This window comes from Molothrus aeneus, chromosome 1 (genome assembly GCF_037042795.1).
Source record: "Molothrus aeneus isolate 106 chromosome 1, BPBGC_Maene_1.0, whole genome shotgun sequence".
NCBI classification, from domain to species: domain Eukaryota; kingdom Metazoa; phylum Chordata; class Aves; order Passeriformes; family Icteridae; genus Molothrus; species Molothrus aeneus.
Window position 1 is genome coordinate 109401910 of NC_089646.1, and position 12594 is coordinate 109414503.

General features: G+C 40.4%; 1 protein-coding gene across 2 annotated transcripts; it reads left to right on the plus strand.

Moving 5' to 3' along the window:
- Positions 1–243: 243 nt before the first annotated feature.
- RNF138 (ring finger protein 138) lies at positions 244–11533 on the plus strand. Of its 2 annotated transcripts, none has more exons than XM_066562763.1 (7): positions 244–544; positions 1411–1576; positions 3073–3188; positions 5903–5968; positions 6352–6457; positions 7212–7319; positions 8697–11533. In XM_066562763.1, exons 1-7 carry the CDS (start codon positions 432–434, stop codon positions 8763–8765), a joined length of 744 nt encoding a protein of 247 aa, XP_066418860.1. In that variant the 5' UTR covers positions 244–431; the 3' UTR covers positions 8766–11533. The 2 variants fall into 2 exon arrangements, with proteins under 2 accessions (XP_066418860.1, XP_066418851.1); XM_066562754.1 differs by having other exon boundaries at positions 248–544; positions 5900–5968.
- Positions 11534–12594: the final 1061 nt, after the last annotated feature.

Consider the following 12594-nt stretch of genomic DNA (forward strand, 5'->3'; position numbering starts at 1 on the left):
CGGAGCGGAGCGGGGAAGCCTCACGGACAGGGCGGAGCGGGGGCCGTGTCGTAGCGGCCCCGCCGGGCCGGGAGGCGATCGCCATGGAAACGCCGGCCCCGCCCCTGCCCCCCCGGGTGCCGCCGGGAGCGCGGCCGGAGCTGCCGGGTCCCTCCTCCCCGGGCAGCGCCAGGTAGAGCGCGGGGCGGGGGCCGCCGGGGCCGGGCGGGCGGAGCCGCGAGGGGCGGCGGGCGAAGCGCAGGCCGGGCTCGTTCCGCTGCCCCGCCGCAGCTCGGCCCGGATCCCACCCGGCGCCGGTGCCCCCAGCCATCCGCTCTCGGACCCCTGGCAGCGCCTCCCGGGAGCGAAGCAGGGCCGGGCTCTCCTCGGCCCGCCAGGGCGGGGCTTGTTCGTCGTCCCCGATCCTGGCGGAGAGGCCCGTACGTGTTGCCATGGCCGAGGGGGCCGCGGCGGCCCCGGCGTGCTTCAACGAGGATGATTTTTACTGCCCGGTGTGCCAGGAGGTGTTCAAAACGCCCGTGAGGACCGCCAACTGCCAGCACGTGTGGGTATCCCGACCCCCCGCCCCTTCCCAAGCCTTTTCCTCGATTCCTCTTGCTCTCCGCCTTGTGCTCCTCGGCTCCCCCCGCTCCCGGCGCACGGACCCTCGGCCTGGAGACGCTGGCGGTGAGGATGCGAGCCCGGTGCTGCTCCAGCCTCCCCTCGCCTCTTTCTTTTGTAGCCGACGAGGACCGGTGGCTTAGGAGGAGCCCCCCCCACCTCCCCGGGTGTCTGCTCGGCGGTGGGGGAGTTGTGCTGTGCTGTCTGAGCTGACTCGCGGTTTTTAACTTCATGGTTTTCCCCGTTCCTTTTCGAACAAGGACGGTAGTGTGAGTTGTTCTCTCTTTTCAGTTCATCTATTCAGCATTTTTTTTCCAGAGGGACGTTTGATTACAACGTGCTACTTTGTAGAAAAGCAAAATAGCTCTGGCAGCTGGTGCGTAAGGAAGGAGGGCTGCAAAAGCTGGTGACCTGAGGTCTCTGGAAACGCGTGCTGAATGAAGCTTTGCAGTGGTTTTTGGCTCCGCTTAAGGACAATAAACAGGAGTTACGCTGATAAGATTGTCTAAAATCACGTGCTTGCTGCACCATTTAATATCTCATTAGTGATCAATCTGGTATGCAGCTCGGTAATGCCAGTCAATAAATAAGAAGAGTTTTATCTAGAGTGCATTGCCAAGCTCCCCTGATTTCCATATACTTCATCGTAAGCACCATTGTTTCTTTTAAATGTCAAACTTGTATTTGGTAAACTATTACTCTGATACTTCTCTTTTTTTTTTCCTGACAATCGTCCAGCTCTCTTCAAGGACAAAGTATCCAACTCTGTATATTTTGCTAACCTGTGTTTGTGGTAACTTTTCAATTTAGGTTTTGCAGGAAGTGCTTCTTGACAGCTATAAGGGAAAGTGGAACACATTGTCCTCTCTGCCGGGGGAGCGTGACTAAAAAAGAAAGAACGTATCCCAAAAGGGCTCTAGATGTTGAAAACAGTATGAAGAAAGCTTCTGGGGGCTGTAGATGCTGTGAGAAGCAGGTAGAGTAAAACTTTAAAAAAAGTTGAATAAATTGTTTGTGGTTTTGTCCAGACACGCCTTTACTATGTGTCATTCTCATCTTGGAGCTGAAGAGCCTATAGCAATTTGAACTTAGCTTTGTGTGGCTTGTGCAAATACTGGGCATGCAGTGCCTGCTAGCTGTAGCTAACAGGTGTAAACTGAAAGAGCATCTTGACTTGTCAATAAAGGCATTTTAAGTGGAGTGCCAATTTTTCCCTGAAAAGATGGAAAAATGGATATAGCTATAAAACTGGCAAAAGGAAAGTTAAGGAGCTGAACATAAAAATTGCAGATATATGGAAAACCTCAGAAACTCTCAGTATGGAAATGCAACTGCTTTGAGCTGCTATGAAATTTAATTTAAAACTGAAATATGTGAGTTGATTAGTTGCAGTGCCCACATGATCAATCATATGTAATTTCCTCCTTCCCCATCAGTCCTTTTACATTCCTTTAATTTCCTTTCTAAAGGGATCATTATTTTTGGAACCCTGGGTGAAATCTTGACCCTCACTGAAACCAAAAGTTATGTCTCTTTTGATATAAACAGATACAGGATTGCTGCCATACTTTTTGTTTATAACAAAATGCATCAAGTCCAGGTAGTCTTTATGTTGGTTTCGTTTCACTTGGGACTTCTGCCAATGTGAAGATCAGCACTAATGGAACCCTCAGCTGCTTGCATTGTTCCACATGATTCATTGGGATGAAAAGTGGGGGAAAAGAAACTGATAGCAAGTTGGTAAACTGGACAGAAGAACCAAACAGAATAATTTTAATGGAATTTAGGCACAGGCATGTGAGATACGATCTTGTTCAGCCTCTAGACCTGTGAGCACCTTCTGACAGGGCTGTTGGACCTGAAATTCAGGGGCATGTCCAACACAGCTGTTTTCTGGCAAATGTAAGCAACTCATTCTCTTAATTTGAATTAAAGGTCAATAGGCAGCCTTAAGTTGGTGATCATTCACCTATTTGTTTCCCTCCCCTGCCAATGAGTAAACGAACACACCTAATGCAAAAAGAAAATGTTCCTTGCATGAAGTTACAGGAGGCCAGAGAAGACTGAAGGAGCAGTGGTGCTTATGCCATCCTCAGAGCCACTCTCTGTTCTAGCTCATCACCTATTGATCCTTGATCTGGGAGATGTAGTTCCAGTGACTTTGTTTCAGTTAAATGGTGTTTTCTTGCATCTTTTATCCCTGAGAGAGCTCTCAGATGTCCAGCAGTTTGAGTGGCAATGTTCTCCAGTCTCACAGAGTGACACTGGCTCTGAGGAGAGAGGAATTGGAGATGTCCTGTTGGTGAAGAAAGTGTTCATGCTCAGAAGGGAGACACAAGTTCTGGTTTCTGCTGCACATGAGGTCTAAATAATTCCTGCATGTATTGTTTTCTGTTGGCAGAATTATCTCTTCCTTCTATCTACCCCTGGATTGTTCAGTATGATTTCAGTAATTTGGCATTTTATTTTCAGGTTAGATTTTCATGGATGAGACAGCATTATAAAACGTGTAAGAAGTATCAGGATGAATATGGTGTTTCTTCAATTATGCCAAACTTACAGATTTCCCAAGACGCAACAGGGAACAGGTAATCAGGGTGTTCTATGTGTAACAGTGCAGCTTCTTTCCCCACCCCCTCCTCCCATTGAGAGTGTTTTTTTCCAGGGCATTTCTTCTTTTTGCATTAATTATTATCCATATTTTATGCTTCAGAATAGGAGTTTTTCCAGGTCTTTTTCTCTACTCTTAGCAGACAGAAGAAAACTTTTCTGCATGATGGCTTTGAAATGTCTTCTAGAGACTCTCCTGAAAAGTATTTAATATTTGTAGTTTGCTTTCCTTGCCTTGACAGCATTTGAGCAGTTTACTTTGTAACATATTTAATAATATTTACCTCTGGAGAACTTCCTGTCTATTTTTATTCCCCCTCCCCTTTCCTAAGTTTGTTTAAGTGGGTATCCTGTTTCAAAACATTGCTGTGCAAGCTTTTGCTTTCTGATTGAATTTATTTTGAACAGATTTCTTAGGAAATATATAAGGAATTCCAGTGTGTTACACACCATAAAATCAAATGACACTTGCCATTTGTTTTCAGGCAGTAAAGCTAACCTTTTTTTTCATATGTTCTGGTAGGGGTTGGGAATTTTTGGTTATTTTTGAAAATCTTTTATATGTGTATTTTTTTTTTGCCATTGATTTTCTATTTTTAGCAGTCTAAACTTCTCTGTGCTTGGTTTTCAACCCATCAGTCTATTGAAAGTTGAAGCTGTTACTGGAATTAGCTGCAGCAATATTTCACTGAAGTTATTCTGATATCACTATTTATGCAGTTTGCTACAATAGAATACCTGTGATTGTAGTATCACAAAAGTATAAAAAAATTTACCATTACTGTGTTTGTGACTGTAAATATTCATGTTCTTAGCATGTCTGTACAGTTTCTTCTGGCTTAGCTAGAGGTATATACAGTCAAATTTACAGGCATATACAGTCAAATTTACTTTCTAAAATGTTCTTCTGCTTTACCCTTCCTTTAGGAAAAAAGTTTGTTTTGTGCTCAGCATAGGAAAACTTATCTTGTTGTAGTTGAAAGTTGCAAATTATTTGTGTGAATACGTGGCAGTTAAAGGCCTTTTACCCCTTCCTAAGTCAAAAAACTTCAAAATTGCTACCTGTCTCACATTCATATAGTTCATAATGATTTCATAATACTTGGCTGTCACCTGCATTTCCAATCTTGTTGACTAAACGTTTGTTGTATTATATATCATTTTCCTGTGAAGTTGTGTAGTATACCACCAAGCATCACCATGGTAATTAAATTATCCAGAGAGGTCCCAGTTGGTTGGAAATTAGCAAATGTAATGCCCATCTACGAGAAGGGTCAGAAGGGTAATCCAGGGAACTACAGACCTGTCAGACTGACCTTGGTATATTGGAGAAGGTCATGGAGCAGATCATCCTGAGTGTCATTGCATGGCATGTGCAGGGCTACCCAGGAATCAGACCCAGCCAACATGAGTTTACAAAAGTCAGGTGCTGGTTGACCAACCTCATCTCCTTCTGTGACAAAGTGACCTGCATAGTAGATGGGGGAGTGACTGTGGATGCTGTCTATCTAGACTTCAGGAACACGTTTGACCCCATCACACCGTAGTCTTCTAGGAAAGCTGGCAGCTTATGGCTTGGACAGGTGTGCTCTGGGTGAAAAAAACTGTCTGCATGACCAAGCCCAGAGGGAGGTGGTGAATGCAGTTACATCCCATTGGCCCCTGGTCACCAGTGGTGCTCCCCAGGGTTCAGTTTGGGGCCACTCCTGTTTAATACCTTCATTGATGATTTGGATGAGGGGATTGAGTGCTCCCTCAGTGAGTTTGCAGATGACAGCAAGGTGGGTGGGGGTGTTGATCTGCTGGAGGGCAGGAAGGCTCAGCATGGGGATCTGGACAGGCTGGATCAATGGGCTGAGGCCAGTGGTGTGAGGTTCAACAAGGCCAAATGCCAGGTCCTGCACCTGGGTCACAACAACCCCAGGCAGTGCCACAGGCTGGAACCAGTGGCATCCTGGCCTCCATCAGAAATTGTGTGGCCAGCAGGATAAGGGCAGTGATTGTCCCCTGGTACTCAGCACCAGTCAGGCCATGCCTCAGATCCTATGTTCAGTTCTGGGCCCCTGAATCCAGGAAGAACATGGAGGTGCTGGAGTGAGTTCAGAGAAGGGCAATGGAGCACAGGCCAGCTGGGGTTGTTTATCCTAGAGAAAAGGAGGCTTGGGGAAGACCTCATTGCTGCAGTTACCTGAAAGGTGGTTGTAGTGAGGTGAGGGTCAGTTTCTTCTGCCATGTCTTGAAGTGAAAGAATGAGGTGAAATGGCCTCACCATTTAAGTTGCACATGGGGAGGTTCAGATTAGATAGTATAAATTTTTTTTTACCAAAGGTGTGGTCAGGCATTGGGATAAATTGCCCAAGGTGGTGATTGAGTCACTGTCTCTGGAGATGTTCAAGAGGTGTCTGGATGTGGCACTTGGGGATATGATTTAGGGGTGATTATGGTGGTGCTGGGTTGATAGTTGAACAGATAATCTTGAAGGTTTCTTTCAGCCTTGGTGATTCTGTGTTCAGTTCTGGGAATACCTTGATCCAAAGGAAAAGTTGTGAGGGTTAGGATGTGTATGTTGCCTTGACATTCATGGGACTTAATGTATATTCCCCCCCATCTCTGTTACTGTTAAACTTTTAAAATGTTGATAGTTGAGTAAAATAATCTCAAGTTTATTTTTTTTTTCTTTCATTTAAAGTAGCAGGAGTGATGCTATACCTGATACTGATGAGATGGCAAATAATCAAATACTTCAAGGAGAAACAAGGTAGGTTGCTTACTTGTCTATAGTTGTTTCTTGTCTTGTACACTAGTATCTGTTAGAATTTGGGTATTTTAGTACTTTCCTGAAGGATTTGAAAGGTGTTACAAGAAAGCAAAATCCAGGTGTAGCTGCAGTGGGAACAAAAGAAGCCCAAGTCTCAGAAGAGTGCATTTAGGCATGCTAATTTACAATTAGTAAATTCAAAATTGCAAGGTGGTAGTAGCACTGGGACACCTTTAGATCTGCTAATATGTCATTGGGGGTGTGGGGCTGTTTTGTTGTTAATCAAAGCAAGGGAAAACAATGATAGCTTCATTCATATGCTTTCTTAACACTACTTCTGAAACTCTCTTTTCTGTTTAATGCTCTTGTATTTCTGTTTACAGTGGACACCCAACCTTCAAATGCCCCCTGTGTCAGGAGGCCAATTTTACCAGACAGCGCTTGCTGGATCACTGTAATAATAGACATCTTTATCAGATCGTTCCTGTGGTAAGTATAGCTGCTTATGTGTCTTTCTTAAGCTACTTTCATTGTAATTATGTGGACAATTTTAACTGTGCAGTTGCTACTCTATATCTGTAACAATTGCTGTGGTTTGAGAAAGACAGACAATACACTTCATGCAGTGCATTTAAATTGAGGAGTGACTTAGATGTGAAAACGTTTCATGTCCAGCCTGCTGATTCTAAGATATTTCTGAGTTAGTTGTCTCACTTATCTTGGTGTGAAACAGGCTCAGTTTTTGAGCCTGATGCTTAACTCTTGTTTATTTGGTAGTTCAGGATTATAGAATCCCATTTGTAATGTAACTAATGTTTCATGTGAAACATACAGTTACTTAAAAAGTAATCCAAGGTAACCAAAGGGTCTGAAAAAGAAAAATCTGTTTGGTTTTCTATTATTTTCATTTGTATAGAGTGTGTTATTTTTCCTTTTGGCCTAATCGATCATCTCAATTTTATGAAAACCCAAACAGTAAGTAAGATGCAGTAGGCACTTTCTTTTCAAAATTAACTCAGACAGATATGATAGAAATCGACCAAGTTGAAATGTAGTTTTTGAATGTTACACAATTGAGGAAAAGCACACTTAGCAGCATGATTTGATGTTAATGTCTTACTGTATTTTGATAGTGGATGAGTAATAGACTAGTTATTCCAGTAGAACATGTCTTTAATGCATTCTGTATTGCCAATAACTTTTTTTTTTCATTCTGTCTCTTCTCTTCCCCCTCCAAATTCAGATCTGTCCTATTTGTGTATCTCTTCCTTGGGCAGATACTAACCAGGTTACTAGAAATCTTGTTAGCCATCTAAATCTAAGACACCGGTTTGACTACGGAGAATTTGTGGTAAGCTTTTTCTTCTTTGATATGTGGAGGAATAAATGGTAACTTTTTTCCTAAAAATCAAAATGCCAAATAAAAATTTTGTACCTAACATGTGCTCTGGACATGCTGTGTTCCTGTTCTTTATGGAACTCAGAAGCAGACCTGTCTGTTTGTTATCAATATGAAGTGCTACTGGGAATAGGTGTTGTCAGTAGTGAAAGTGCTCCAAGCTGATGAGTTAAGTCTTTGGCTTAGTGTTCTCAATCTGAACTATTTATTGCTTTTATTCTGTTTATTAGAACAGTTTATTACTGCTGTTTCTGGGGGAAATAAAATAGATGCTACTCTTTTTTATGGACATTATTGACCTTTTAATGCAGAAATTGTGAAGTTATATACTCAGGACTTAATGTGCAGCTTGACTAGCTGGTGTTGCTGCTACAGCTGCTCTTCCTGTATGTTGTGAGAGAGACTGAAAAAGAGATGTGTCACTTAATCAGTGTTTAGGTTGCCTCTTTTCAGGCTCTCTTTGAGTAAATGACCTTAAGTAGATGGAGAACTACATAAACAGATGTAGTCAGTAGCTGATTCGTAAATCAAGCCAACCATTTGGGTTCTGCATGTGGGATCAGAGAGCTGGAGAGTTTGTGGCTCTTTCTACAGTTTGACAGTCTTTGGGATGTGCAACAGGTATAGTATTTGAGTCACAGGCAGCCTCACTGGGTCAGGATGGCAAAGATTATGTATCTTGTCCTTTGATCTGAGTGAGCTGTGATAAAGGCCTGAAGAGCTAGGGTTTGATAGGGGGGATTGGGCTCTTCGCTATGAGTGCATGTATGATGACCTAAAACTGGTGATAGGAATTCTGATTTGGGGAAACTGCCAGAATAGCACTTACAAGATTCATCACTCTGGCATATTAAGAACCTGGAGGATATTCCTGCAAAAAGTAGTAGACTTTTTGTGTTTTGTGTTTGCTTTCCCATTTGAGGCAATGTATTCTCAACAATCTATGATTACTGTTGTCTGGGGATGCCATTTTGGTTTTATTAATGGAGGATGTTGTGGCTGGTTAGAAGCCCTGTTAAAAGGATTGTGTGACACAGTCATCTTTCCTGAGCTGGCTGTTCTGTAATGCAGTTGAGCCAGGGAGAGAAGATGGACCCTTCTGCTTAATGAGCCTCGTCCCACTCTAGTGATTCTTCTCCTGTCTCATATGTCTCTCAGTACTTGGTTCAAGAAAAAGATTCTGTGCAATATAAACAATGATCTAGTTGCATAGAGTCTTTGTCTAGGTGCCATTTCCTATGTAATAATATAGCAGATTAATGATTAAACTAATGACTATGCTACATGTTGAGTATTTGTCCATTTTGATGATGTTTTCATTTTGTTTAGAATCTTCAGCTTGATGAAGAAGCCCAATACCAAAATGCAGTTCAAGAATCCTGTCATGTGAACTTTTAAAGTAGAGCCCCCTTCATCTTCGTACTGATTATCTGAAAGAAAAATTACTTTATTCTGTTGGCAATCCGAAGGGTATATTAATAAAAATGTTTTTCAGTACCCACTTTTTGGGCTAAGCTTCTTTTCACACTCATAAGGACTTCTGATAAATGATTTTGCTGAAACTCAGGCTTGACATCTTGACTGGGTTCTGCCCCTATGGAAGTAGGGACATTTTTGGAACTTCTCACTCTTGTCTTGATTTTCTCTAACTTTTACTACTCTGTTAATTACATGTTCATATGATTAATGTAGGATGTTTTAATTCACCAAAACCTACTTTGAAAGTATCTTTAGAAAGACATGCAGTGATGCTCTGTTGCACTGTTGGGTTTCTTCAAGTTCAGCTGTCTTCTAAGGTATCTTATGAGATGATAATTTATTTTTTTTCTCTTCCTGCCGAGGACAGGCATTTGTCCTGCCAAGGACTAATTTTATTTTGATATTGTGATTTGTTTTTTACTATTGCTATGTGACTGAAAATAACAGCTTAAAATATTAAAAAAAATCTTTTCTACTGATCAACAATGCAGAGCAGAGCTTTTTTTCACCTTTCATTGAGAAAGAATGATGCCATTGCCTAGGAATAACTAAATCTATTTTTTCCTCTTTGGGAATAATTAAAATAGGATGCTTGCTTACTAATGTGATGAGGCATATTATCTATACTCCTAAGGAAGATTACATATTTTCTGAGCAATTCAAGATGACATGCAAAAGGTACACTTTATTGGCCTATGCCTGTGACCAGGTCTTGCTGGAGCTTTTTAAGAACTTCTAGTTTTGCATTTGGAATTGAAGTTTTGTCTGTCCTGTCTTTCATGGAAGGCTGTGTAGCTAAATAACTAAACCGGCTTCACACCTACAAAAACCTTTTATTTTTGTAAAGCTGTTGAAAACTTGTACATCTCCTGCACCCAAAGGCTTCAAAAAACCGTTGAGAAGAAAAGAACTTACTCTAAAATAGTGACCAACGTCCTTTAAGAGTTCCTGTTCTAGATTCCCACCTTGCCAGCAAGAACCTTGTTAAAATTGGAGAAAATACAAATAATGGAATTTTGCATTTAGATGGAAAATCCATTTGTAAAAACTTTAAGATCCTTTATATTTTATTAAAAGGGACAAGGGGAAAGAAGGCTGCACAGCATACATTTTGGTGTTTATTAAATAGAGAGTGTTCTGAACATACACCTGTTAGGACTAACTGCATTCTGTGTTTCCATCACCCATTGTCAAGCTATTGTTATTAATGAGCATTGCATATGTGGTGCAAAACATCCCCAGTAATTTGTTTTAGTCTAGATGGTGCTTTATGTGTCATAATATCAGTTGTGCTGCCAAAGTACAGTCTGCTTCTTGTGCCCTGCCTCCCTGTTCCTCTCCAAACAGAGGTTTTGATTATTCTTTAAATGCTGAGATATTTCATATTCCAAAACTGGTAAGGTTGAAATGCCTCATTTTACAATGTAATGTGTTTCAGGACTGAAAGTTCTAATTTATTGAGTGTTGGAACTAACCCACTATACATTTTAACTTGCCGTTTCTATTCTAATTTTGAGTGTAAAACGTTACTAAAGGCATTGCTGGCTAAAATTCAGAGAAAGTTGTTTATTTCAGAAATAGCTGTCTATTTCAAAAACTTTGTTTGAAGCTTATATACTTTTTTTATATCTACATTTTTTGCATTTTGTTACTGTCTCACTACAGTATTTTGACAGCAGACCACACTTGGAACTTGTATTCCAATTTCCAATTTGCCCTCATACACGTCTGTGTATTCTCACTTGTCTGTCATCTCTAGTGCTTGTGTGACCACATTGATTTGGAGTGGTTCACTGAGCCAACAGAAAAAAATGTAGATTTTTACATTTGCTCAACAAAGCCAACTATTAAATAGTGCCCTTATACAGAAAAGAATGTCAAGGTACCCAATGATGAAGTTTTACCTTTTTAAAATAAAACCACATACTATGGTGATTTATTACTGCATACATTTCCTATGGAGTTTAACAGTTAGATGTAAGTCTAGTGAACGTTTTTAGATTCAACAAAATGTTTATATGATCTGGCAATAAATGCCTACAGCCAATACAGATTCTGAATGCCTCATGGACGCTGGAACTAGTTATTTCTACTACTTGAATATATCTTGGGAATTACGAGTGAGATGACATCTGTTTTAAAACTCTGGGAAACAATGTTTTCTATAGCAATAAATAGTTGTCACTTGATGCATAGTTCTGAGCATTTTAGTAATGTTTAAATGTTGAGAGACTTGAGTACACATTTTAAAGCAACAAGTGTGTATTAATGCAATACAAAAAACCCTTTCAAAATGTTTATCCTCTTTATTTAAAATCTGTATTGGCAGGTGCTGCCTTGCTTAAGATTTTGTACTTTTAATATTAAGAGATTGCATCCAGTACATTCACTAGGTAAACGTCTAATGAAAATTAAATTATTTGAATATGTTGCTGCTGGTCATGATCTTTCTCACTGAAACTCAGACATGCTCAAAAAGCTGTGTATTTGTGATGGGTGATGCCCAAAACATGAAATCTTTACTAAAAGATTGCTTCTTAACAATGTTTTCATGTTCATGTTGCATTATGTATAGTTTCAATATGTTATGTTTGAATTGTACCTTCTGGGTTTTTTCCTATTAAAGTATTTTATTTTCTATTTGTCTTTTTGTTGCATAATAAAGATGATCAGTTCCCTTGGTGCTACTTCTTCCTTTTCAGATGCTTTCTAAAACTTAAATATATGATCAGTGTATGTCTTCATACTTTGAGTTATTCGAACAGTGTGTGTGCTGCTGGAATGATGAGATGTGACTGGTGATGCATCTGTGAGCTGAGATAAGACACCTTAAATCATACCTTGGGTATTTCCAGCAAGCAGAAAAGATTATAGGTTGGCCCAAATCTGGTTTGTGCATATTTTCCTGTTTCCATGTTTGTTTGTTGCTGTTCCATGTAATGTAAATAGAGAAATAACATTCTAAAAGGAGACAGAAAGAGGTATTGGGGTCATGGACAAACCTTGTTATTTAAAGGTTTTCTGAGAAGATTTAATGCTTTTCTGAAGAAAGAATTACCAGTAAATTTGGGCTGCTTACAAGTTTTAACCAGCAAATGGCAGCTAGATGATTTCTCCTTCTGCCCTTTTTGTTATGCTGAAAAAAACTGGTTATTGCTTGTGCTTTTGCATTCTAAGGACACACAAATACAGTAATAAAATTAACTAAATGTGTTCATTTAAATGACAGAAATGTAACAAAACTATGTAAATTTCCTTTTTATTAATTTATTCTTTCCTCACATCTAATTTTCTGATCTCTAAGTAACCCTCTTTATCTCCTGAATCTCTTAATTAGCCCTTTGTTAGAGATTTCATTTGATTTGATTTTATTACAGCAATTCATATTTCACTACTTAGAGAGAATGCATGTGATGTGTTTAATTTTCATGGGCAGTATCTTCGTTATAGGATACTTGAGCTCTGTAAAACTGCCCTTGGTTCTCTAGCCTTATATCAGGGCCTTGTTCCCAGGGAGAGAGAGGGATCTCTGTGCATCCTGGTTATCTTCTGACAGATAGTTGGGACAGGTAGTTGGGACTAGAAGGCTTTCTATGTTTGGGAAGCATTTCTGGGTCCCTCTCTTTTAGATTTGACTTTTGAGTCTGGTGAGATTTGAATGAGTGTCTGTGACTCTGCTATAAAAGAGTGAATGGTGTATTCTTTTATATCCTTTGTTTTATGCAGAAACAGACACATGAACTCATGA